This window comes from Cajanus cajan, chromosome 2, assembly GCF_000230855.2.
Source record: "Cajanus cajan strain Asha chromosome 2, NIPB_CcT2T_4, whole genome shotgun sequence".
NCBI classification, from domain to species: domain Eukaryota; kingdom Viridiplantae; phylum Streptophyta; class Magnoliopsida; order Fabales; family Fabaceae; genus Cajanus; species Cajanus cajan.
This window is the reverse complement of record NC_138518.1, coordinates 21,828,437-21,855,273: the sequence shown is the minus strand read 5'-3', so window position 1 is coordinate 21,855,273 and position 26,837 is coordinate 21,828,437. Positions and strand designations below refer to the sequence as shown.

The following is a 26,837-nucleotide window of genomic DNA, read 5'->3' as shown; positions in this document are numbered from 1 at the left end:
GTGTGGTGTGCTTGTAAACCTTCTTCATTGAGATAGTGGAACAAATCTTGATCAGGTGCTGATTGAGGACTAGATGTAGGTCACATGTGGAGTGGCTGAACCAGTATAAAAGACTTGTACAATCTTCTTCTACCTTTATCTTTTACTTTGTGTAATATCTTGGTTGAACATTAAAGAAGATAATTCTTGATTAACATGTGTGTGTGAATATTGATGGTTTAATCTGAATTAGAGCATTATATTTGAACCTCATTATTTTGTAATCAAGAAAGCATATAGAATTCATTCTTCCATAACAAGTCTTTAAAGAAGCTTCATTTGAAAATTCAGTCTTAGAAAAGTTTAAGTGAAATAAAGATCATAAATACTCTGAAAATTTTTAAAGGGTCATAGAATCCAATTCACCCCCCTCTTGGATTGTGCCATTCTTTTCTATCAATTGGTATCTAGAGCAAGGTTCTTGAGAGTTATTCAAGATTTCAAAAATGGCCAATAACAACCTACCCTATGGTGAGGGTGTGTCTATTCATAGACCTCCTGTTTTCAATGGTGAAAACTATGTCTACTGGAAAATTAGGATGAGAATTTTCATTGAAGCTATTGATATTGCTGTTTGGGATGCAATAGAAAATGGACCCTATATCCCTATGAAAAAAGATGGTGATGAGCTTAAAGAAAAACATTGGAGTGAGTGGAGTGATGAGGAAAAGAAAAGAGCCCAACATGACAAGAGAGCCAAAAACATCATAACATCTGCATTGTCTATTGATGAATTTTTTAGAATTTCACAATGCATATCTGCTAAAAAATGTTGGATACTTTGCAAGTCACTCATGAAGGAACAAGTGATGTAAAGAGATCAAGAAAGCATACTCTCGTAAGAGAATATGAGCTATTTAGAATGCAAAATGGTGAATCTATTTCTGATTTTCAAAAGAGATTTACACACTTGATAAATCACCTTGTTGACCTTGGTAGGAAATTTGAAAAAGAAAAGCTGAATTTGAAAGTGCTGCAATGCTTGGACAGATCATGGCAAGCAAAGGTGACAGCCATTGAAGAATCAAAGGATTTGACCTCCTTGACACTAGCTACTCTCTTTGGGAAGCTAAGAGAGCATGAGCAAAAGCTGCACATATTTGATGAACATGAGCAGCAGGATAAGAAAGGCAAAGGAGTGTCATTGAAAGCCTTGAAATCTGTTGGTGAAGAAGTTCAGAAAATTCATAAGAAGAAAGAAAAATTCCCCCTACAAATTCAATAAGAAGACAAACAAGAAAGAGGAAGCAAGCACATCCTCCTTCAATTGCTTTGAATGTGGAAAACCGGGACACATGAAAAGCTGAGTGTCCAAACCTCTTGAAGAAGCAACAAGAGGAGAAGAAAAGCAAGAGAAATGGAAAAGGGAAGAGAGCCTACATTGCTTGGGAAGAAAATGACTCAAGCACAACAAGTGATGAATCCGAATGTGAGGAGAACAACTTGTGCTTGATGGCTGGAACTGACCAAGACACGATTGTAAGTGATTCTGACCTTGAATCCAATCCGGACTATGATCAACTCCAAGAAGCTTTTATACAAATTCATGAAGAAGCTGTCAAATTAGGAGCCTTGAATTCAAAGTTGAAAAACAAGCTGAAATGGTATGAAAATGCTTGAATTAAAGCTGAACAAGAGCTTGAGGATTTGAAGCATGAGCATGAAAATCTTCAAACTATGTTTAACTTTAGTGAAGCTCATTGTGAAAACTCCACTTCCTCAAAGGATGTGTGTGAGCATTGCAAGAATTTTGAAAAAGAAAATGCTGATTTAAAATCCACTCTTGCAAAGTTCACTAATGGAAATGCAAATTTAAACATTCTATTGGGAAAACAAAGAAACACTTTTGATAGGAGTGGACTTGGTTTTAATCAAAACATGAGCATGCCATTTAAGTCAAAGAAAGAAGCTTTTAAGAAAAACCAAAATTTTAGAAAATTTAAAAGCAATTTCTCTAGACAAATAACTTGTTTTTATTGCTGTAAAAGAGGCCATACAATTAGGAACTGCTACTCTAGAAAGTATGGAGTTCCAAATGGAGAGATGGTTTGGGTTGAAAAGAGCCAAAGGCTGAGAACTAACCTACAAGGACCCTTCACATGGATACCTAAATTTTTTCTCTAAATCTTTGTTGTAGGAATGCTTGAGGGCCAAGAATCTACTTTGGTATCTTGATAGTGGCTGCTCAAGGCATATGACTGGGGATCCTTCAAAATTCTCAAGTCTGAAATTGAAGAATGAAGGGTATGTTACCTATGGTGACAACAACAAAGGGAAAATTCTTGGCCATGGCAATGTTGGTAATTCCTCCTCTCAAACATTGATTAAGAATGTATTGCTTGTTCATGGTTTGAAACATAATTTGTTGAGTATAAGTCAACTAAGTGATAAAGGTTTTAGAATTGAATTTGATAATACATGTTGCTTGATATGTGATAAAAAGACTAAAGAAATCAGATTCATAGGAAAAAGGATTGACAATATATATATGCTTGACTTAGAACACTCAATAGCAATTTCAAATACTAAGTGTCTAATAACTTAAGAAGAAAACATATGGCTTTGGCATAGGAGAGCTGCACATATTCATATGGATCATTTGAATAAGTTGAGTAGGAAAGAATTAGTGATTGGTCTACCTAAACTCAAGTTTGGTAAGGACAAACTATGTGATGCTTGTCAAAAGGGCAAGCAAGTGAAGGCTAGCTTTAAAAGCAAAAATCAGATTTCCACAACTAGACCTTTGCAATTAATTCACATGTATTTGTTTGGTCCTTCAAGAACCATGAGCCTAGGCGGAAACTACTATGGTTTAGTGATTGTTGATGACTACTCAAGATACACATGGGTTATGTTTCTTGCAAACAAAAATGATGCTTTTACTACCTTTAGAAAATTTGCCAAGCTTGTTCAAAATGAGAAGTGTTCAAACATCATCTCTATAAGAAGTGATCATGGAGGTGAGTTTCAAAACATAATGTTTCAAAAATTCGGTGAGGAACATGGTATAAACCATAATTTCTCAGCACCTAGGACACCTCAACAAAATGGGGTTGTTGAGAGGAAAAATAGGTCCTTAGAAGAACTAGCTAGAACAATGTTGAATGAAACAAAATTGCCAAAATATTTTTGGGCTGATGCTATTAACACAACTTTTCATGTGTTAAACAAAGTTCTGATTCGGCCTATATTAAAGAAAACACCCTATGAAATTTACAATGGAAGAAAGTCTAACATTTCATACTTTAGAGTGTTTGGGTGTAAGTGCTATGTGCTGAACAATGGGAAAGAGCAACTTGGAAAGTTTGATGCAAAGGCTGATGAGGCAATCTTTCTAGGATACTCTACAAATAGTAAAGCTTATAGAATCTATAACAAGAGAACTCTAGTTGTAGAAGAATCTGTCCATATGGTATTTGATGAGTCTAATAAACAAGAGACAAGGCAAACTGAAATTGAAGAATTAACTAAGTTGCTTGATCAACCCCTACTGGAGAATGAACCAAATGAAGGGCCTAAGGAGAGTGAATCACATGAGAAAGCAAGGGAAACATGTGAACAATTGCCCAAAGAATGAAAAACTTCTAGAGACTTATCAATGGATAACATAATTGGAAATATTGGTAAGGGAGTTTCAACTAGGAGTGCTATTAAAAATATTTGCATCACTATGGCATTTGTGTCACAAGTTGAACCTAAGAGCATTGATGAAGCACTAAAAGATGAACATTGGTTAATGGCCATGCAAGATGAACTAAATCAGTTTGAAAGGAATGAAGTATGGGATTTAGTGCCATTACCAAAAGATTATCCAATTATTGGAACCAAGTGGGTTTTTAGAAATAAGCTTGATGAATTTGGGATAATTCTAAGAAATAAGGCAAGATTAGTGGCTAAGGGGTATAATCAAGAAGAGGGGATTGACTATGATGAGACTTTTGCCCCTGTAGCAAGGATAGAAGCTATTAGGTTACTTCTTGCTTATTCTTCTATAAAGAATTTCAAGCTTTATCAAATGGATGTGAAAAGTGCTTTCCTCAATGGGTTGATACAAGAGGAAGTGTATGTGGAACAACCACCAGGCTTTGTGGACTTTAAGAATCCTAATCATGTGTACAAGCTCAAAAAGGCACTCTATGGCTTGAAGCAAGCTCCTAGATCATGGTATGACAGGTTAAGCAAATTTTTAATTGAGAATGACTATGAGAGAGGGAAGGTGGATAATACATTATTTGTCAAGAAGTTTAAAAGTGATACAATGTATGTACAAATCTATGTAGATGATATTGTATTTGGATCTACGAATACCTCTCTATGTAAAGAATTTGCTGAAACTATGCAAGGAGAATTTGAAATGTCAATGATGGGAGAGCTCACATTCTTTTTTGGGGTTGCAAATCAAACAAATGCATGATGGAATTTTCATAAGTCAAAGCAAGTATTGCAATGAACTTCTGAAAGAGTTTGGTATGGATGGATGTAAGGAGGCTGCCACACCTATATCAAACAATTGCAATCTTGACTTAGATGAGAAAGGAATAGTTGTTGATAATTCAAAGTATAGAGGCATTATTGGATCACTCTTGTACTTGACAGCAAGTAGGCCTGATATAATGTTTGTTGTGTGCCTATGTGCAAGATTTCAAGCTAATCCTAAAGAATCTCACATGAAGAGTGTAAAGAGAATTCTGAAATACTTAAAAGGTACAACCAATGTGGGGCTGTGGTATCCCAAGGGAGTCTCACTAAGTCTGATAGGCTACTCAGATTCAGACTATGCTGGGTGTAGACTAGATAGAAAGAGTACAAGTGGAACTTGTCACCTACTAGGTAGTGCACTTGTTTCATGGCATAGCAAAAAGCAAGCTTGTGTTGCTTTAAGTACAGCTGAGGCTGAGTATATAGCTGCTGGAAGTTGTTGTGCTCAAATTCTTTGGATGAAGCAACAATTAAGAGATTATGGAGTTGAGTTGAATAAAATTCCTTTGAGGTGTGACAACACAAGTGCAATAAATTTGACCAAAAACCCAATTTTTCACTCTAGGACGAAACATATTGAGATAAGACACCACTTTTTGAGAGATCATGTTCAAAGGAATGATTGTATTGTAGAGTTTGTAGAGACAAGCAAACAATTAGCTGATATTTTTACAAAACCTCTACCAAGGGAAAGATTCAACTAATTGAGAATTGAATTAGGAATAATCAATGAATCATGTTTGAATTGATTATGCTTTGAGAGTGACAGTTAGAAATTTTTAGAAGAGAGTATTCAAGTGGCAAATTAGACTTGGTGTATTTTGAAAGGTTAAAATCTCTGAGAAGCAAAACTTCTCTGGAATAGTCGATTGTCTTAAAATATAATCGATTATTTTAAGTAAACCCATGAAAATAATCGATTAATTGGGTAATAATCGATTATCTGGAACATGAAGAATTCCAAGAGCCTCTGAAATAATCGATTATTTGGGGAATAATCGATTATCTGGCAAGAAGAATCTAAAAAAAAATCACTCTAATAATCGATTATCGTGGGAAATAATCGATTATCTGAGAAGTGGAATCTGAGAGGTCACTGGTATAATCGGTTATCTTACAAATAATCGATTATCTGGGCAATGTTAGGAGAAATTACTTTCTGTAATAATCGATTATCTTGAAAATAATCGATTATCTATATCAGATTACGATTTTAAGGGGATTTTGCTGATGCAAATAATTGATTATTTGCATAAATAATCGATTATCTGGACGGGTTTTAAAATCTCTGAAGCGTTTGAACGGTTATCTAAGCGCCAAACTCTTAAAACCACCTATTACTCCTAAAAACCTCCCACTTAGAACGTGCTAGGGCATAAAACTTCTCTCACAACCTCTCTTCTCTCATTGTCTTTCATTTCCTCTCAATCCACAAACCCTAACTCTCTCAAACCCTCTCAACTCTCTCATTTTCTTCATCTTCTTCAATACCCACCTATGGCATCTTCATCAAAGAGACCTAAGAAGCTTGAAGTGAGGGGGAGCAAATGTCCTCTACCCTCTGGGCAACTGATTTCAAAGTGGTTTCCAGACGAGAAGACTCAAGAATACTATTTTGAGCGGTACGCCGGGCAGAGAATCATTCCTCCGAAGACTCTTAAGCTTGAATGGTTTAAGAATGAGGGTTTTAGTTTTCCAACCCTGTTAGAGCATCAAGAACTAAGAAAGTTTTTGGAAATGGAGGGTCCTTATTATCCTGAGTTGATCAGGTTATTTCTTTGTTTCGCCACAAGCAATGAGGGCATCATGCAATCGGTGGTGAAAGGAAAGCTGATTAGGTTGGACGGGCCAACGTTGAAGGCTGTTGCGGGGCTGAGCAGCACTGGACGGGAGAAACCCCAACCTTTCAATTTTGGGGATTTTGAAGAGCTGACTACCTTCTGGGACTGTCAAAGGAATCCGGTGAACACCAACTATGAGAAATTCCTGGCGGGAGGTATGAAAAATAATTCCCGCTTAATTTCTTTTATTATTGCTTGGATGTTGAAACCCCGTTTACATAACCATGCTCAAATGTCAAGAGAAGACATTCTGTTGATGCATGTGATTAAAAAGAAAATCAAGATTGATTGGGTATCAGTCGTAAATGATTGTATGTGGAAGGCAAGGCGGAAGGAAGATGGACCAATTCCGTATGCTCTTTTGTTGTCCAAGATTTTTGAAAATGCAGGTGTGGATTTATCAGGGGAAAGAAAAATAATTTTACATGCTTCGAACAAGATTGAGAAGTCTTCTTTGCATCACATGGGGATGCTTAAACAGGAAGACAAATGGGTGTTCAAAGGCGATGTACCTCCGACCCCTAAGCCGGCAACCGATGAAGATGGTGTGCCATCACACGATGAGGATCAGCCACCACAGGTGGAAGCTGAACCTGGAAGGGAGCCAGAAGCGGAGCCGAAACCGTTTTCACCTTTTGAGCAAATAATGATCAATAAGATTGATGTGGTAATGGAAATGTCAAGGAGACATGAATCTTTGTTTTCTGGTATACTTGACAGGTTTGATGAGCTTGATCATGAGGTGAAGCTACTCAAGACTCACCTTGGCATACCGGAGGATGAAGATTAATTTCTGTTATGTTTCTGATAATTAGTTTTAATTAGGATTTTAAATTCTTTTTTTGAACAATTATTTTCGATTTGGTTGTAATATTTTAAATTTTCGAACAATTTTAATGCTTTCTGTCATTGAACAAATTTGAATTCTGGTGAAATTTAGAGTTTATTTTGCTGATTTGCTGATTTGGATGTGGCATCATATTCTGTTTTACTTAGCTGATGCTATAATGCTCTGGTGTTGAGCACATGTGTGAATGTTCTGTTTTGAAAATTTGATATCTTGTGAGCAGATTGAGTCATGATGCTTATAATACTCTGTTTTGACTATAGGTGATAATTGTGATGTTGTTGATGGTTTTGAATTGAATTATTCTGAATTGTGGTTTATAGCTTGTAATCAATTTGGATTGCTGAACAAAGAATTCTGACTTGGATATTGTTGTTCACAAAGATTGAATCTATGCATATGGCTTAAATTGTGAAACATAGCTTGATTTGTTTTTGATAATGCCAAAGGGGGAGAAAAGGTTGTGTGTGTGTATAATTGTTGTTTTTGCAGGTATTGTGCTTGTGTGTTTTGTATTGTGCAAGTTTTGTATGGTGGAATTAAAGGCACAATGGTTGGAAAGGTTGAAGCACAATAGCTTGGATTGATATGATGTGAGCCATAGGTTGTCATCATCAAAAAGGGGGAGATTGTTGAGCTTAGAGGAATTTGAACCTTAAAAGAGTTTTGATGATCACAAGATATGAGTCAACAACAACAACTTGGAAGCACAAAAACAAAGCCAAAGAAAGTCAAGAAAATGCTATGTAATAGAGCTATGCAATAGAGTTTAGAGAATAAATTGTGTTTGAATGAGTTTATATGTTGTGTGTGCTTGGTGTGCTTTGTGCATGAGCAAATTCTATATCTAACTAAGTAGAGAGTGTATGATGATGAGTTAAAAAGATTAGAAAGTTATTTTGAGACATAAAATGAAGTTTTAAAAACTAACTCAAAATAATCGATTATCGTTAAATATAATCGATTATTCCAGCAATAGGCAAAATGGGATGCCTTGCTGCAATAATCGATTATTTGCCAAAATAATCGATTATCCAATAAATGATTCTCTGGAATAATCGATTATCCAGCAAAATAATCGATTATATTGTTCTTGGTTGGTTTCCAGAAAACCTGAAGAACAAAATAATCGATTATTCTTTAAAATAATCGATTATCTGGGTCTGAGACTTTTATAAATAGTTTGAACTTTTAGAAACTTCAGACATGAGTTAGAACTGATAATCAAATTGAGAAAAACGTTTTTGTGGAGTCTTTGTGACCATCTTGGAGAGTTTTCTTTGTGAATCCAAGAAGAAAAACGTTTGTGAAAAACTTTGAAAGAGGATCATCATCATCATAACATTCTTGAAAGGGGAAGATTAAGATTTGCTTCTGAATTCCAGGTGAATTCGTTCCTTTATTCTGTGTGAATACTTGTAAAATCTTGAGAAGGGTTTCTCAAGTGGTAAGGTTTCTTGTAGTGGGTTTCTACAAGAGGTGCTTTCTTGGGGTCGAGAAAGTGGTTATCTTTAGTGTTGAAGTATATGCATGTGTGGTGTGCTTGTAAACCTTCTTCATTGAGATAGTGGAACAAATCTTGATCAGGTGCTGATTGAGGACTGAATGTAGGTCACATGTGGAATGGCTGAACCAGTATAAAAGACTTGTGCAATCTTCTTCTACCTTTATCTTTTACTTTGTGTAATATCTTGGTTGAACATTAAAGAAGATAATTCTTGATTAACATGTGTGTGTGAATATTGATGGTTTAATCTGAATTAGAGCATTATATTTGAAACTCATTATTTTGTAATCAAGAAAGCATATAGAATTCATTCTTCCATAACAAGTCTTTAAAGAAGCTTCATTTGAAAATTCAGTCTTAGAAAAGTTTAAGTGAAATAAAGATCCTAAATACTCTGAAAATTTTTAAAGGGACATAGAATCCAATTCACCCCCCTCTTGGATTGTGCCATTCTTTTCTATCAATGGATAATACAAGTAAAATAAATCCTATGTCTAAGTTACCTAAAATACAAGGGTAAAAATGGGAAATTAAAGACAAGGGTAAAATAGTCATAAAAATAAATTCTATGCTAACAAGGTTTAGGAGAAAGATTGATATTTTTTAGCCATGAGAAGCATGTCTCTAGGGGTGTTAGCTCCCCTATCCTCTTCCAATCTCCTAGCCATGGACCTAGTGATAGGTTCCACATGAAGTTCCAAGGATGGTCCTCCATCACTTTGGAGCCTCAAAGAAGTTCGTGTGGACTTGGAAGAAGCTAGGAGAAGAACCTTCAATCACTTCTCCATGCCTTCTCCATCATTTTGTTTTTCTTTTTAAGTACAAGTTATTGTATTCTTTCTATATACTTTATTCTCTTGTAGAAGCTTAACCTTCAAAGCTTTATTTTCTAATTTATTTTCTCTTCCTCTTTCTTCCAAATCTTTAGTTCATGCTTAAGTTTCAAAAGGTTTAGAGTTGAACTATAGTCATTATCACATTGGAAAGTGTGTAAAGTGTTCTTAGACATGATGCAAGTTGATTTAAGTATTTTGAAAAGAATTTTCCTAATACTACACAAAATGCAACTTAATGTGTTTTAAGAAGTCTTTGGAAACTCTTAGACACTCTAACGTTTAACAAGAATTAAAAGAAAGCAATAAAGCATGTACCTAGTCATGTTCCTATGTCAAAGTTTGGGTAGACACTTAAGAGTCTCCCAACACATTTGCACTAGTACTAAACAAAAGTACTTAAATTTTTTTATAAATGAAAGATTTGAGTAGGCACTTGAAAACCTCTTACAACAAAAGAACTTACAATTCAAAAGAATTACACAAATAAAAATAAAAACCAAAAATAAAAATTTGCAAATAAGTCTTCAATCTTCAAATTTTCCTATATAATGAACAAAATCATTAGTGTAAAAGATCTCTAGTATTTGTTTGTTTTTTCTCCACTTCAACTGTTTCCCTAAAAAAAATTCTCCCAAATGATAGCTACTTTAAAGGAGTCAAATCTCCTTGGCCTTCATTCAAATTACAAGATACTACCTTATATAAGGGCTTTGTTTACCTTCACACAAGAAAAAGCAAACCAAAACGTAGTGAAAACAAACTAAAAATGCACAATTAAAAATAAGTTAAACTCATGTGAAATGAATGTTGACAAAATTAGAAAGAATATCAAGAAATTTGACAAACAACAAAATAAGACATAATTTGGAAGTTAAGACAACAAAAGATTAATCCTATGTAGGTTTTAGATTAAGACCACCAATTCAATGAAGACTCAAATCCACTTCCAAATTAAATACAAATCAAAATGACATGAAACGTGACTAATATTTTTGTAATACTTTTAACAAAATACTCCACATATTTTTTTATCACATTTTTTTTCCTATTTCTTTTTCTTTTGTAAGTTTTTTCCTATAATTTTGTACACCTTTGTTTTATTTTCTTTTAGAGTTATTTCATGAATATTTGATTTTGTTTTACATACTACACTATGTCACAAAATGTTCCAAAACAAGAACACAAAATCACAAAAAACTTAGAAGCAGAAAAATTTCAAAAACACTCCAAAATTGGTAAAAGTTTGATTACTACTCTTGTTTTCAGTTAGCCCTTTGATTTTAAAAATTTTTGAACATCTAAGAGATAGTTCATATGTGATTTTGTTACATGCCCAAGGAGTTTATATTGTTTCACCAAAGTTTTCAATCAATTTGAATAAAAAGAAATCAAGGAAATAAGAAAAAAATCAAAACTACTTTACAATGGAAACCTGACTCTACAAGGAACATGTTAATGATCTAATAACATATATGAACTCAAAGATTATAACGAAAAAGGACATTATACTATTCGGCTAGTAACATTAACACATATACTTTCAAGATTCAAAAATTAAAAGGACTACAAGAAGTAATGACAAAGCAAGGACTAAACAAGACTTTTAAGACAAAAACATTGTAAGATCAAAAAGGAAGTATTAAGAATCAAAAGATAATCTTGAATCCCTCGAGGTTGTTATGATAACAAACAATTTTCTAAAAAGTTTAGAGCTTTTATAAAACACCTTCTATGACAAAAACAAGAAGCTACAAGTCTTTCTTAAAAAAAGCTATTTCCGACAAGGTAGATGTCATATTTCGTCTATAAGACTAAGTGCACCAAACGAAGTGCATGATCTGCATTAATGCTATATTTATTTCTTGTTAACATGTCAAACTATTCCTTGAGAAGCATTAATATTTTATTCCTTAATAAATCGAATGGAAAGCTTCCTCGAAGATAACAAGAGTTTTCACAAGGAAATGTCAAATCATTGTGTCAAGATAAAAAGAGAAAATCTCATATATCATGGACAAGACACTGAAAAAGACTACTCTACACCAGCCCGAACTACGCTACATTAACACTTCCCTGCTACACTCAAAATGGAAGAAAATGATGATTAGTAGCTGCCTAGATCAGATAAGGGGCAAATGCATCTCTGATCAACATTTAATCAACGGTAATCCTTATGGTTAGCAAAGAAGACAAAAGAAGCAACATATGAAGAAATTTAAACATTGTTGTAACGATCATCTTCTCTAAAGCTACTATTTAAGGGACATGCCTTCAAACAATAAACAAGAGAGAATGCACAATATGAATAAGGATGGGCATAATATGAAGTAAGAAGAGTGTGCAAACAAGACAAGAAGGAAAATGCTAAAAATAAAAAGCAACACATCAAGAGCAAACTCACGTAATGAGAGATATGAAGCTGAAGCTCTACAAAGAAGAATCTTTATAGCAGAAATTATATAAAGTTCTTTGTAGACCACATGTACTTAATTTGTATAGCATCACGTCTAAAAGAGATGAAGTTATTCTTGTAACTCTTATCAATTGTAGTTGTAAGGGTTGAGCCTAGAGAAGCTTGTGTTAAAGAATACTCGTGTTTTAGCCAGGAGTTTCTTGTAAAGAATACTTGGGATTTAGCCAAGAGTGGCTTGTAAAGAATACTTGGTGTTTAGCCAGGAGTGGCTTGTAAATAATACTTGGTGTTGAGCTAGAAGTGGCTTGTGAAAGAATACTTGTATCTTATACAAGATAGTGGAGCTCAATCTTGTTAGATTTAGAACTGGACTTAGTCTCTAGGTTGGAGACGAACCAATATAAAACACTTGTGTCATTTTGTTTGTTTTAGTAGCTCATTTGATCACCTTCCAGTACTTCATTTGTTTGCGTTTTTCACTACCTCACTGCAAAAGCTCGAGTTTTTGATAAATACTATTCAACCCCTTCTAGTGTGTATCTTTTTCTCCAACAAGCATATTTCAAACCAAAAATGACTCATACACTTTCATATACCATGCAAATTATTTTCAAGCTCCAAACAACATAATAGACATCAATAAAAAAAATAAAGGAAAGCTTATAGAACAAGAATCTTATGGTAAAACATATAGATTGGGTTAACATGCTTTTGAACCAAAAATTTCAAGACATATTAGATCTATCATATAATGTGCAAAATGAGGTTAGCAGAAATAGACACGGAAGGGGGGGTTGAATGTGTGTGTTTCGAATTCGAAGGAATTTTTGAAAACATTTTCGCAAGAGTACTATTAGCAATCTTCGTCTAGTGACTTTTATTTTAACAAAACTAATTTTCAACGTAGAAGATGAAGTAAACTGGTTTTTAGTCTAGAAAATGTTATCGTCTGGAAGAATAGTTTCAACACGATCAAATAAGTTTTCGTCCAAAGCTTTGTTGAAAAACGAAGTAACTCAGGTGCAAAGTATGTGATGCTAAAAAGTAAAGAAAATACACAGATAGTTATACTGGTTCCCTTAATTTGAGCTACGTCCAGTTTCCTTTCACAGAAAGGTTCCACTAATCACAGAGGATTACAAGTATTCTTAGCCACTTTTGGCTCGTCGACTAGACGCTAGTATTCTTAACCACTTCTGGTTCTACAAGTACTCTCGACCACTTCTGGCCCGTCAGCTTCACTCACCAACGCTAGTATTCTCAACCACTTCTAGTTCATAAGTATTCTTTCTACCAGCCTCTTCAGGCTTTACAGTAGTTGTGGGTTTTGAGTGTGTGTATTACTCTCATAGAGAGGATTGGAAAGTTTATACACTCACTAAGGTGCATAACCTTAGTTTTTCTGAGATAGGTGTCTGAGTGTTTGGTTAATCTCGTAGAGAGGATGAACTATTGGCAACACTCACAAAGATAAGCTATATATCTTTGTTTTTACACAAATATACAGGAATTTCTTTGAGAAGAAAAGGATAATTTATGCTCTTGATTTTCTTTTTCGTATTGTACATTTTTCTCAACTTCTCTATATCTCACTCTTCTTCTTCTTTGCCTCGATACTTATACACCTTTTGATAAATCTGCCCGTTGCTTTTGAATTTTTCCGTTAGAGCGTAGGCTTGTGTCGTTGCAAATGGAGGCTTCATTCATATTCATGCAAATCTTCTCATTTAATGCATTTAATCTTGCATTAAATGTTTACTTGTATTTGTGGAGCTTCTCTGTGTAGTTGATTTCTTTGATATCTGACTTCAATCATGATCTAGGTATATTTGTACTTTTCCCATCAATTTAGCTGTTGCGGTGCTGTCTTTTTCTGAAAAGTAGGTGTCTTTTCTCTAACACACTCAGCTTTGACTTGTGGATGCATGCTTTGGACAAATTTTTTTCCGATTATGTCCTCTTGTGTTTCTGGTAGAATTCCTTTCAATGTGATTAGTGGACTTTAGACGTGCTTCAGCATTCTCGACACTGTCTGGTTACAAGATGCTACATCTGATCTTGACGCCTCTTTTCGTCTGAGTGTGGAAGTGATAACTTCGTCTTTTATATTGATTCTTCCTAATGGTCACTTCATGTTGATGCCTTGGCCATTAATGTCAGTATATTGACCAATTTGCGTCTGATGCCTCAGGCTTCTATTTGATAGACTTTGTATCTAATTTGAGTCTGAATCAGCCTTAGCCTTGATGCTGGCCTTTCTATCGTCTGATATTTTGTCTAGTCAGATTATGCTTGAACATATTTCACTGTTTGGACTTTTCGTTATTCGACTGAAACACTAATGCACATGTTAGTAATAACAATATGTATTATATTTGTCATATTCAAAACCTCGGTGGGAATTGCGAATGCACTTCGTCTGACTTAACACAAAAATTTATATCTAAGCAACAATCACTACTAGACATATAAGAAGATAACAAAAGACATGAAAAATTTAGAGAACACCTCCATGGAAGAACCAAAGCTCATGGTACCAAATATGATGAAAACCATTTGAGAGACGATTGGTGATTCCCTCCACTAGTCTCCTTGTTGTGCCTAGTCTTGTATCATGGAAGAACAAGCTTTAGAAAAAACCAAAAACGGTGGAAAAGGTTAGAAAAGGATGTGCCACTTTCTAGCGAGAAAGATAAGCAAGAAGTGTTGATCTTGTTACAAGTAGGAATTCCTTGATAAAAATCTTAAGGAGAGATTTCTCCAAGGAAGAGAACTAAGATTTTTAAAAGAGAAACTCAAAGGTTTATTCTCATATATATCCAAAAGTGATAAGTCATATGCAAGGATAAACTATATATAAAGTTTGGTTGGCTTATGGTGCAAGCTAGACTAACCTTGGTTAAATGTAACAAAGGTTAGTTATCTTATACTTAAGTTAAATAACTCTAGTTATATGTCTAGAAGCTTATAGAGAAAACTAATCTAATCCTATTTTAAAAATAACCTAGGTTAGCTTAAGTTAACTCCAACTACCTAACATAATCATTACACCTAACAAACTAATGATTACTAAAACAAGTTGTTAAAAGATCACTATCAAAAGCAATGTAACAAAATTAACCACTTGGATGGCTTGTCTAGCAAGGTTTGAACATCTAAACCACTTTCTTGTGCAAGTGGACATCCAAGCCAAGACCCAAATAAGATCTTGGTCCATCCAATTCTAATAAGTCCCACATGATTTTAGCTAGTTACATTTCCTCTAAACTACTAATTACACGCTCAAAATAATATCAATACAAGGACAAAAATCATATACTATTTGACCCAAAATACAAGGTCAAAATAAAAGAAATATTTACAAGAAAAATGTAACGTAGTGAGGAGATTTTTGAGTTTAGTTGACTCTAGAGAGAGAAGAGTATATAAGAGTTTCTCTGAGAAGGAAACTTCAAAAGTTCATTCTCAAAGAAACTAGAGAGAAGTTTTATAGAGAAGGACTTTGGGTCTGTGAGGTCTTTTCTCTCTCAAATTTCTCTGGTTGATTCTTCTTCTTCCTTAGATCACTAACTTCTTCTGTTTTCTCTTGGAATTCAGGCTAGGAAGCTTGATTTTGAAGGATTGAAGTTCGAGAGTCAAGCTCAAAGGAAAGTTTTCTTCTTCCCAAATTCTTGGTTGTTCGGAGTCAATCTTCAAGTAAGGGAAGCTAGAATGTATGTTGTTTGGTTGCATGGGAGTTTAGGAACTCCATTGATGTATGGAATTCAAGAAGTGGTTGAATCGGGTGATTTCCTCATTTTTGGGGTTTTTGGGGAAAATGGGGTTTTTGTCAATTTTGATGCATTGATTTGTTGCATGTTGAATCTGAACTCATTTTTGAGTTGTAGGGAGTCTATATGTTGCATTTCATGGATTGCATGTGGTTGAAGTTGTTGATTTTCAGGTTTTGAAGGGATTTTCGAGGTTTTTGGAGGTTTCTGGTTGAATATGCGCCAGACTCAGTTCTTGGCGTCAGGCATGCATTCATCCGGGGCCACCAGTGTTAAATCACGTCGGGCGTGAGGCTAGTCACGCCGAGCGTGGAGATTCTTGTGAGTCTCTATTTGAGTTTGCGCCGGACGTGATACTAATGTGTCGGGCGTGAGTATGTTGGTCTTTAAGTCTTCATGAATGTTGTAGCCTTGGATGTTAACTTTCCAATGGCGTTGGAATCACCCAAAAAGGAGGTCTAGAACTCCAGATATGACTCTTTTAGTGAAGAGGGGTCAAGCTGCCAGCATTGGTTATAGCTGTTGCGGTTTTTAGAATTTTTAACAAGGTAGATGAAGGAATTAGAACTTGGTGTCTTCATGAAGTTGTAGTAAATCTTCTTATCTTTCATATGAGATAAGTATGAGCATGATAAGAGTAGTATAACTCACGATATGTTATTTTATGTAAAGGTTGTCATTTCACAAGGAGTGATTTGGATAAGTTGAAGGTTTTCTTGGGTGTGTAGGTTAATTCATTTGAATATGTTGTATGTTGTGAAGTTATTGATCTATTATATGTTGAATTGATGATATTGTTGAAGCATGTTGAAGTTAAGTGATTAAAGTTGTTTTATGTTATGAGTTGGCTAATTATGTTGTGAAATATGATGAGATGATATAGTTGAAAGTTGTGAAGTGCATGATGATAATATTGTGAGAAGCATGATGTGAAGTGTGTAGAGGTGTTGAGATTTATATAGAAGTTATTAGTAGACTGTGTTCCTAAGTTGTTAGAGGAAAGTTGTATATTGTTATAAAGTTGTATGTTGTACTATGTGTTGAAAGATATTATTTTATGATGATTGAGTTGTAGATTAGGAGTTGAGCCGTTAAGCTATGTTGTTTAAGTTGTTGAGCTAAGCTGTGTTGTTGAGTTGATTATGTTGTTTAAGTTGTTGAACTAAGCTATGTTGTTGAGTTAATCATGTTGTTTAAGTTGTTGAACTAAGTTGTGTTGTTGATTTAATTATGTTGTTTAAGTTGTTGAACTGAGTTGTGTTGTTGAGTTAATCATGTTGTTTAAGTTGTTGAGCTGAGTTGAACTGTTGAGTTGATTATGTTGTTTAAGTTGTTGAACTAAGCTGTGTTGTTAAGTTGATTATGTTATTTAAGTTGTTGAACTAAGCTATGTTGTTGAGTTGATCATACTGTTTAAGTTGTTGAGTTCAATTGTGCTGTTGAGTTGTAAGCTGATTAAGCTGTGATGATGAGTTGTTGATCACTAGGACTAGGGGAGATGTTTTCGAAGTTGTTCATCCCATTGTGTGGATTGAGAAAGTTGTGGTGCTAAGAGAGCCTAATTTGTTGAAAACCTTCCTTGGGAAGTTGTCCCTTGGAGTGGACGTTGTGTTGTTCTCCTCTAGGACTTAGTTGGTCCCGTGTGTGGGCAAGGTCGAGGCACACGTGTACAAAGCAACCATAGTATAGGGGCCAAGTCGAGCTATACCGATTACAAGCGGCCAATTTGATTAAAGTACGAAGTTGAGAACTTAATTCCTAATCGAGTATCAGAGGGTTGTAGTATTTGGAGGATTGTCGGTAGGCTAATCCCATAGATGACTTAGTTGAGCTAGCTAATGCCGTGGTAGGCCTAAACCTAGCTGTTCTATCCTGACATAGTACTATACTTCCTTGTTTAAGTGGAAAAGTCTGAGAAATCATTAGCGTGTTGTGGATTGGTATCCAAATTTGTTATTTACCTAGCAAACCCAAAAAGGTTATTTGCTCACCCATGTTGTAGGAGATCTCCAGGTTGAAATGCGTGACGATGCATAAGCTGTTGATGTGTTTAATTGATGTTGATATGAGTTATATATATGTTGTTATGTTGTTAAGCTATGATTGTGTTGTATGTTGACCCTGTTAAGGATGATGATAGTGTTGTTATGTTGTAAGTTGCTTATTTGTATACAAGTTGATGATGATGCTAGCATTGCTAGATTACCTGTGTTGTAAGTTGCTTTTAAACATGTGTTGTTGAGAGGTTGCAATACATGTGTTGGTTATTGTTATGATGAATATGGTAACTATTCCAATGGTTTGTATAGTAGTTGCGTTGAAGTGTTGCTACAGTGTTGATATGTTGAATCAAGTTGAAATGATGTTAAGATGTATAATATATGTGTTGTTGTCTTCTATGTTGGATGTGAAGATGATTATATAGTTGGTGTGTTACATATTTAATTATTATAAGTTGTTTATTGTCTCTAGCTTACCCTTGCATGTTTCCATGTAGTTTGGACTGCGATGATCATACGATGTATGGGAGCAAGGCAGGAATAGGCTGGGAGATAGCTGCTAAAGGCCATAGGAGGTGCCTGGAGTTGGATTTTGTTTTGTAGGCTACCTTATAGTAGCATATTTTGTTGTATATAGTTGGTTGTTGTTGATTGCTTAATTAGCAACTTGTATTGTAATTATTTTTATTATATTATTTTAGTATGTATTCCAGTAGTGTGTAATGTTGTTCCGTAGTGTGACGGCCATTGCGGGTCGTTACAAAAAATATACACAAAGAAGAGAAAGTAAACTACTAAGATAGCCTAAAGCTTAATAAGTTCTTAGGCCTTCTTCCTTCAAGCTTAGCCCACTCCTTTTGGTTCCTTTAGGACTTGGCTTCTAGGCAGGATGTCATCACTCATGTTTATAAGATGAAAGGTTATAAGAACTTATAATTTTTCATCTATGGAATGTTTTAAAAACCTACACACACTCATTCAACCAACTTCACCCCCTTTTGTGTGTTTATTTCATCTTCAAATTTCATATCCAAGACATAAGTATTTGACCACTAATGTATATATTATAGAAAAAAGAATGTTGTGTTTTACTTTGATATTACTAAAAGAAAATGATAGATATGTAAGAACAGACAAAATCAATAAACATCTGAACATAGTTTTCAATATTTCAATTTACAATAAATATATGATCAAGTCATTTTCTACATTGAATAAGTGTCTTCATTTAAAGTAACAACATTAGAATGATAAGTGGTCTCTAGACTTCTTGTTGGTTGTACTCTAGATTGACTTCTATCCATTGTAGGATGAAAAGAATTATGTTTTCGATCAAAATGCTTTACAATGTGAACCACCAATGACCAAAATGATGTTTGTTCATAATTAATGCTTCTCAGAGTAGATCGTTGAGAGTATAAAAAACTAAACACATAAAATAAGAATGATAGAAATGAGGTAATGATCGTGACAATGAAAAGACCAGCAAAGCTCTTAACCGTAAGACTTGGACTGTCTGCAGTTGAGGCACTTTGATCTTTGGGGACAATTCTTGTTAAGAAATACTTATTCTTAATTCCTTCAAACTTGTCTCTATCTTCTATGATATTTAGGATAGCCCTCGAAAAATATGACACGAGAGGTGATTTTCGATGAAATGCCTGAAAAATAAAAGAGTGTAACACTTTTTTAAAATAAATAATCTCACGTGACAATTGAAATTTGAATACATATTCCTATTTTAATATTATATTTAAGATATCAAAAAGTGAGACAAGTAATGATATATAAATGTAAAATGAGATTGGTTTTAAATGCCAAGAGTTATAGAATAGAAACAAAAAATAATATATTTTAATTTTACTATTATGTTAAAAAAACAAAGATTAATCATATTCATAATAAGGGAGCTATATAGTCATTAGAGAAAAAGATTGTCATTTGAAAAAATTTAAAAGTTGATTATCTTAACTCATTTGACACGTTCCCCTCAAAAAAAAAAAACTCATTTGACACGTTTTCATCATACTGTAAGGTGTATTATTGGGTGAAAAATGAAAATTATAATGATATATCAATATTTAAAATAATTGTAATTTAAGTTGATTGAATCAAACAATACCTTAATTGATACTAATTAGTTGTAACATTATATTGATTGTAGTCTCTCATATACATGGTAAAAGTAATTATGTAAATAATCATATGAATGATAGATCTCCAACAATGGTACATATGGATTAGATTAATTCTGAGGAAAAAAATTCATTTGATCTAATCATTTTGATTTATTTTATTTTAACTATTTAATTAGTTTAATTCTATAATCAAATCCAATTGATTTTAATCTAATTTATTTCTCTTTATAGATTTTTGATTTTGAAAAGAATAAAAAAAATATATGAATACTTAAATTAATCCATCATTATACATTACATGCTTTTAAATAATATAACAACAACATAATAATAATAATAATAATAATAATAATAATAATTATTATTATTATTATTATTATTATTATTATTATTATTATTATTTGTACCATCAAGTGTAGATGGTTTCTTTGTTAAGAGTCATTTTGGAATTAACATTCTATAACCTTGATTGGGAAGCATTTCTTTCTAAATCTTTTTCTCATGCATTGTTAAATGTGTTGATTAAATAAGAAGAATAAGTTTTGATACCAATTGGGGTAAATGTGAAGGTTAGTAAACATGAGATAATACAAAAATTGATAAACTTAAGCAATTTAAAGATTAATGAACTTCTTTTTTCTTTAAGAATTTGTGATGAACATTATCTAAATCAAGTAAATGAAAATAAGAAAAGCAAGTTTATCACTCAAAATACCAACAATTGCAAAGGTGAAAAGTCTATTGTGTTAAAGTCAAGAAATTTTCTTCTTTTAAAGTGACAAAAGCAAAGTAAAAATAATGAGAAAAATGAATAAACAAAAAATAAAAATAAAAAATCAACGACTAAACATCATATTCATCTTATTTCTAAATGAATAAAAAAATGATGCAAGAAATAAATGACAAAGGAAGACAACTTCCAAAGGATCAAAAGGAAAGAAAACACTTATTAAAGAATAAAATTTTGAATTCGTATGCTACGAGTGCAAGAAAATAGGGCATATCAAGTTAGAATGTCAAATCCTTAAATAAATGAAATATGAAATTCTACCCGCTCAACCCCCCTTCTCGATGAGATTTGGGACCTAACATTGTGAGAAATATTTCCAAAAATGTGGTTCACAAACTATTTAGATGTAAGAAACCACCAGGTGTTGTTCAATACCTAAATCCACAATTAACTTCAGCTAAGTCTTGACTTAGTCTTCTTTTCATGTATGCTTGCTAGAACATCTAATGGAACTTTTGAAGTTCCACCTTGGATGGAGTGGATAACTTTCTCAAATTTGTGCTTATTTAGGTCAAGTATGGGTAGCCCTAAAGTTACCTTGTCAAGAAGAATTTCCGTAGCCTCTCCAACATGCTGTAAAGGAGGAATAAGTAGTTGTTTGTTCAACATGGATATAGCTTGATATTTACTACATATTGAAGTTCATCAATAGAGGGATATAATTCTTCCTCTATTGGGTGAAGTGGACGAAACCTCAAATTCCTTTCTCCAAGAACAATTTCTTTATTTGATGATCTATCTTATTTCTTCCTTTTATATTGCTTATTTTGGACAATAATGTCCTTTATTGTTTTATTTCTTTGTTTTTCTTTGTTTCTAGACGCCCAATATTGTATATTTATTTCTTTGTTTTTCTTTGTTTCTAGACGCCCAATATTGTATATTGTTGTTCTTTGGTACTTGCTTGTAATTGGTCCTAAAATCTTGGTACGAGTTCCATCTTTCAAAGGCTTGTAGATATGCATTTCAAATTTTGAAAGTAAAACAAAATTGGTAATCACTTTCTATTTTTAAGGAACATACTCTTTTATCAAATTTAAATACCACATCAAATATCTAATATTTAAAAATATTATAAACATTTTAGTGATATTCCTTTAACCTTGTTGAATAAGATTTATCTTTATTCAACTAAATTTATTTTTATCTAAAATCCATAAGTAATTGAGTTTCACACTAGTTGATGCTAAATCAAAGTTTCAATAATTGATTCTTCTATATTGAGAAACAATATTGTTTCGATATGGGGACATCTAGGGTTTATTTTAGGTGAGTCACCAAAACAAAAGCATTCAAGAGTGTAATCTGTTTATCTCTATCCTAGGATTAGGATTTTTATGATTCATTATAATGGGCTCATGGGTCCCGAGATTTTTGGGATTTGACAATATAGTTATCTGTTTGTGAGATTTTGGATGATAAAGATAAGATTTTATTCCACGTATAAATCACAATCATATTTTTTTCGACTTTGCTTAGAGATCAGGTTGTTCAACATATGAGAGACATGCCCACTTAGGTAATCGGCCATCTTGTGTCGATTTTCTCCTACTCACCTCAACATCCAGTGTACTCTACTATACCCCCTCGACTGTCACCCTCTAGGCATGACCATCTCGGATTATATCCGAGATGGTACAAATATGAAACTTCAACACATGGTGTTTTCGTAGCTAATCTTGTAGAAAATGATCTAATTGTAGAAAAAATTCATTTTACAACATCATTTTGCATTGATTCTTACACAATCAATGTTAAGAAAGATAGTGAAAATTTTGCAATTTTTTTGAAATCTTTATATCAGTTACGAAATGAACAATGTAAAATTTTACACTGGTGATACATATAATCCATGTAAAAATAAACACTTAAATTTTGATTACGCTCAACTCCCCCCTAACTTCACCAAGTCTCTGTTTCAACACAAGTTACATGTGGGCGCGACAAAGGCCTTCTCGTGGAGGAGGGAGTTAGAATGGGGCCAGTGACATGGAAGGGGTTGGGGGAGTACGAAGGAGCACACTTCTACATTGGTTAATTTTAACCGATGTAGAAAGTTATTTTTATTCTATTTCTGCAAAATCTATGTCAGTCCTACAATAGATGTAGAATGTTCTTGCTAGTGTCAACTAATCGACCGTCAATAATTTTCTAAGTGCCAACAATTATAAAGAAATGCTGTAAGAAGAAAGTATCTGAATTATAATGCAGAGCGAGAGAAAGAGACTCACAAAGGCAAATCCGTTTGTTTTATAAATCGGTCCCACCACAGCATATCCAACGTCATATTTTGAGAGAAAAACGTTGATGTAGGGAGTTTCATCAAATATAGCCGCTACCCCGCCATTGTTGGTCCCTTTTGAAAGTGCTTCATGATACTCTTCAGGAGTATTATAAGCCTTCAGTCGGGACTCACTGAATCCTAATTGGTTTATTAAAATGGTTTTCACAAAGGATTGGTTCTGATACCCCACAAAGTAATTATTCCTTTTTATCTCTTTAATGTCAATGAATTCTGGTCGGAGGCTTTCTATTGTTAGCATAGAGGCTAAACTGGCAGTGTAACTCTGGGTGATGATGAGCACTACAAATACCCATACAATAAGCACAAATCTCGACCAGTTACTCACTAATCTTTCCCCTGCATAGTCAAACATAATAAATAAATCAAACTAGATACAATCTCTAAATTAAGAAAGGGTACCAAAACCCTTTGAAACTAAAGGGCAACAAAGTAATCATGGTCATAAAAATGAAGGAGTTGGTGGGTAAGAGGATTTACGCACGATGAGCAAAGACAAGTGTTGAGAAGGAAAACCAAAAAACAACGCCAAGTTGTTGGTCTGGGGTCCCACTAAAGGCTGCGTTTGAGCGGTGCTCTAGAAACCACACAACGAAACCAGTGAGGACTAAGGCGGCACCAGTAGTCAACCAAAGACCCCAACTTAGAGGCTTCAAGAATATCCACATGTTTCGTCTCTGGTCATGTTTCATTGAAACCACCATTGAGACCCCTGATTCTAAATAAGGCAACGTGAAATCGAAATAATTTGTCCTATAATAAACTATTGATACGTCTCCAACTCCGGCATCGAACTCCTACAAGAATTAAATTACATGTTAGTTAAGGTATAATTTGTGTCCTCCAAAATTAAACATATAGGAAAGAAAGTAAAATAGAGAGTAAAGAACAATTGCAAGCAAAACTTACCCTGGAATTTTTGTCTCCATGAGACCCACCAAGTGCTTCATAGTTATCCAAGGGGATGAATTCGTACGAAATGGGGAAAGGCAAAGCCTTAACAGCCTCTAAAAACACATCAACAACGAACCCAGAAATCTTGGTGGCGTTAGAGGGAAAGACCCTTTCGACTTTCACAAACTCAGTGAAGCCCTTTCTGACCGGTACCCCAAATCTCAACATGGGTGGCTCATCCGTGGTGTAACCGGGCCAAACCGGTTGCTTCAGTATCTGTTTCCCTTGCGTAACATTTGGTGGGTCCTCACGGAATAGTCCTCTTTCATTGCTCCAATACCCAATCACCCTCTCTTTATGTCCCACCACATTGAACACTTCAACCACCGAAGCCTCTAACTCCCCTCCCTTCAAATCAAAATCACCAGAAACGCCCTCGAATTTCGTAGCCATGATTGCGCTCACAAGGGACCCACAACCGCTTGCATTTTCCGCAGCCATGGCTAAGGCCCACATCGTATCATAAGCCCACAACCCGAACAATGTCATGCTATTGATATTGATCTCTTCATGTCCCTTAACCGACAAAGCTTTCCATCTCTTCTTAAAGTCCTCGAGTTTTTCACTTTTTCTCACTTTCGGCCTTACTCCCAAGACACCTTGCATGTTCTCCACTCTCTCCGAACCCGAAGGATCTAACTGCGAGGACAAGCCTTGTGTCACGACCCAACCGTACCCTTCGCTCATCATACCAACTTTCTCCGCCGCCGAAAAGAGTCTCGACCCGTGTTCACCCCTCATGTGAACGAGAAACACTCTTATTGACTTTTGCTTGAGCCTTTCGAGCTCCTCCACGATGTGGGACTCGTCGGAGTTGGGGTCGATGACGCTTCTGAAAGGCACTTTTGTGTCAACTGCCTCCAAGGCATCAACGAGATGTGGGACGAGGCCGTTTCCGTATTCGGTGTTTTCGTATACGATGATGAGTTCGCGCCAGCCATATGATTCCGCAATGGCTGCTATGGCTTTCACCTGAGAGGAATCGTTTGGTGCTGTGCGTATGAACATGCGAGTGCGGGTTGCGGAGAGAGATGGACTCGTGGCGGAGAATGAGATAATGGGGATGTTATGTTCGCGCCCAAGATTTATCACAAACCTTGCTTGTTCAGATGTTTGAGGTCCAATAATTGCCTTTACCTTTTCCTTGCTTATTAAATCAGAGGCTACAGACACAAAATATAGCAGCAAATCCACCATGAATAATCATGTAAATTGGGAATTAAATTAAGCAGATGCTTAGATAAACTTTATAGTTTATATTTCAACCATTATTAACGTGTTTGTTTTCATGTTAAATGAAACTGAATGGTAATTCATCCCTTTCCTTACTTCTACTTTTCTGCTTTGAAAAGTGTAAAAAATTCTTTGAATGATATTCAAATGGTAAAATAATCACGCTATATATCGGTCTTCAGGTGGGGTTCAAGTAGTGTTTATAGGATACTCTATCTAGAATATTATATACTTTGACGCCTGCGTCACAATTTTGTTATTGTAAAGATGTTTAGATGGATTATTATAAATAACCTTTTGACTACAAAACAATGTGAGCTTTCTACACGGAAAGCAAAATTATTTTAAATTTATAAGTATTCTTTGAGAAATTTATCTAAAACATTCTAATACAAAGACGGGGAATTGAGAGGTGCAAAGAAAATGATGAAATTAATAACCTGCATATGCTGCTGTGACTGTATCACGGTCAGAGTCTCTTGTTCGAAGATCAAGTCTGGTTCGAAAGCCAGGATGCTGCTCATAGAAATCATGATATGCGATCCATATGCAGCTATTAGCCATGCTTCCAATTGGAGAGTTCAAATCAAGAACTACCCCTATTGGTATCAAAACCTCCCTAGCTGTTGCCATCAGGTGTAGTGGCCAGAGGCATACTACGAGGCAGAAGGGTAGCGAGGGAAATGAGTGAAGAGAGTGTTTCTGGAGGCTTAGCATATTCACACACATGCATTGTGATGCTTTAGTTTTTTGTAGCTTAGAGTCCTATATTCTGCCAGAGATATGCACTATTTTCTCTCGAAAAGATCTCGTAGTCAACCGATGATTAGACGAGAATTCTGCAACTTAGATTCCTTAGAATTTTATGTAGTGGAAATAGACTAGAAAATTTACCGAATGTGTTAATCGACATTAGGATGACTTGGTCAATTAAGATGACCATGCTTCGGTCAATAAACGGTACTATATATATTCTTCGTAGCTGATGACTTGATGGGATATGAGTGGTACAAAATTATTCCACGGGTTGTCATTTCCATTATGGAGAATGTATTTTAACACCCTACTTGACACCAAATCAAAGATAAAGAATATATATATATATATATATATATATATATATATTTATTTATTTATTTATTTATGAGGAGAGATCCACATATTTTAAGATTAAGTCTACCTACATTTATAATACTTAATAATTTATGTTTTACATCAAATTTTAATGATATAATCGTTGAATTAAAAAATTTTAATATATAGATCAAGTTTGCAAATTTTTAAAAAATTTGTAAATTATATAATACTTTTTTCATTTATTCAAATTAATGTATAAAATATTTTTATGATTATCTTTCAATTTAAATTAATGAAATGAAGAATTAAATAGTTTTTAATTTTTTTAAAAAAAATTACAGACTTAATCTATACATTAATAATTTTAATTTAATAGTTGGATTATTCAAATTTAATGTAGAACATGAGTTATGCAAACTTACTCCTGGAATACGTGGACCCTTCTTCTATATATATATATATATGATAGACAAAACAATTTGATAAAAAGGAAATTAAAAAATAAAAAGTGTGGATAACAGGAAGTTGAAACTCTTTCTAGAATGAACATAATAGGAAGTTGCGCAACTATCACTTCTTCAAAATCTTTTTTCCTACACTATTAAGTGTGC

The 26,837-nt window shown here is 34.2% G+C and overlaps 1 protein-coding gene across 5 annotated transcripts; it reads right to left on the bottom strand.

The window, feature by feature from the left end:
• Positions 1 to 9,424: 9,424 nt before the first annotated feature.
• LOC109806735 (glutamate receptor 2.8) lies at positions 9,425 to 26,061 on the bottom strand. 5 transcript variants are annotated; one of them, XM_029273013.2, is made up of 5 exons: positions 25,590 to 26,060; positions 23,872 to 25,079; positions 23,447 to 23,759; positions 22,892 to 23,301; positions 9,425 to 10,267 (listed from the first exon to the last, which is right to left on the bottom strand). In XM_029273013.2, the coding sequence occupies exons 1-5, from the start codon at positions 25,876 to 25,878 to the stop codon at positions 10,247 to 10,249; spliced, it is 2,241 nt and encodes a 746-aa protein (XP_029128846.2). In that variant the 5' UTR covers positions 25,879 to 26,060; the 3' UTR covers positions 9,425 to 10,246. The 5 variants fall into 5 exon arrangements, with proteins under 5 accessions (XP_029128846.2, XP_029128845.2, XP_029128847.2 ...); XM_029273012.2 differs by lacking the exon at positions 9,425 to 10,267 and adding an exon at positions 13,575 to 14,568 and having other exon boundaries at positions 25,590 to 26,061; XM_029273014.2 differs by lacking the exon at positions 9,425 to 10,267 and adding an exon at positions 13,575 to 14,589.
• Between the last annotated feature and the right edge of the window lie 776 nt (positions 26,062 to 26,837).

Coding starts and splice junctions, on each gene's coding strand:
- LOC109806735 (XM_029273011.2), bottom strand. CDS start 25,878: ATGTGTGTGAATATGCTAAGCCTCCAGAAACACTCTCTTCACTCATTT. Junction 25,080..25,589: donor AGTCACAGCAGCATATGCAG/GTTATTAATTTC, acceptor TTGTGTCTGTAG/CCTCTGATTTAATAAGCAAG. Junction 19,394..22,891: donor AAACAAACGGATTTGCCTTT/GTGAGTCTCTTT, acceptor TTTATTTTTCAG/GCATTTCATCGAAAATCACC.